The sequence below is a fragment of the Camelina sativa genome, unplaced genomic scaffold, assembly GCF_000633955.1.
Source record: "Camelina sativa cultivar DH55 unplaced genomic scaffold, Cs unpScaffold25276, whole genome shotgun sequence".
Classification (NCBI taxonomy): Eukaryota; Viridiplantae; Streptophyta; class Magnoliopsida; order Brassicales; family Brassicaceae; genus Camelina; species Camelina sativa.
The window spans coordinates 1-251 of record NW_010946250.1 but is presented as its reverse complement, the minus strand read 5'-3'; the positions used below and the strand labels follow the sequence as shown (position 1 = coordinate 251).

Below are 251 nucleotides of genomic sequence, written 5' to 3'. Positions count from 1 at the left end.
TCTTCTCTAAAGAAACTCTAAAACACAAACAATTGTTGAGTACTCTGTTCTTGTTGTTGCAAAGAACAATGTAAAGAACATCTTGCACTAGAGATCGACATTAACAAAGCCTTTTCCGTATCTCCGTCCATTCTTCTTTCGACCAATTTGATTAGATACTTTAAGAAAACCGAATCGAATGGCAACGTGATTGGTCCGTCCGTGGAGAGGCCAAACTCTTCTTCAGATATCTTCAAGAGCTCTTGGAAAAC

The 251-nt window shown here is 38.6% G+C and overlaps 1 protein-coding gene across 1 annotated transcript; it reads right to left on the bottom strand.

The window, feature by feature from the left end:
* Positions 1-7: 7 nt before the first annotated feature.
* On the bottom strand, positions 8-245 carry LOC109132131 (auxin-responsive protein SAUR67-like; the record flags this gene model as incomplete). The annotated part of the gene is made up of 1 exon (XM_019243235.1): positions 8-245. A coding segment is annotated over one exon (228 nt), but the record flags the coding sequence as incomplete, so codon positions are not given.
* Positions 246-251: the final 6 nt, after the last annotated feature.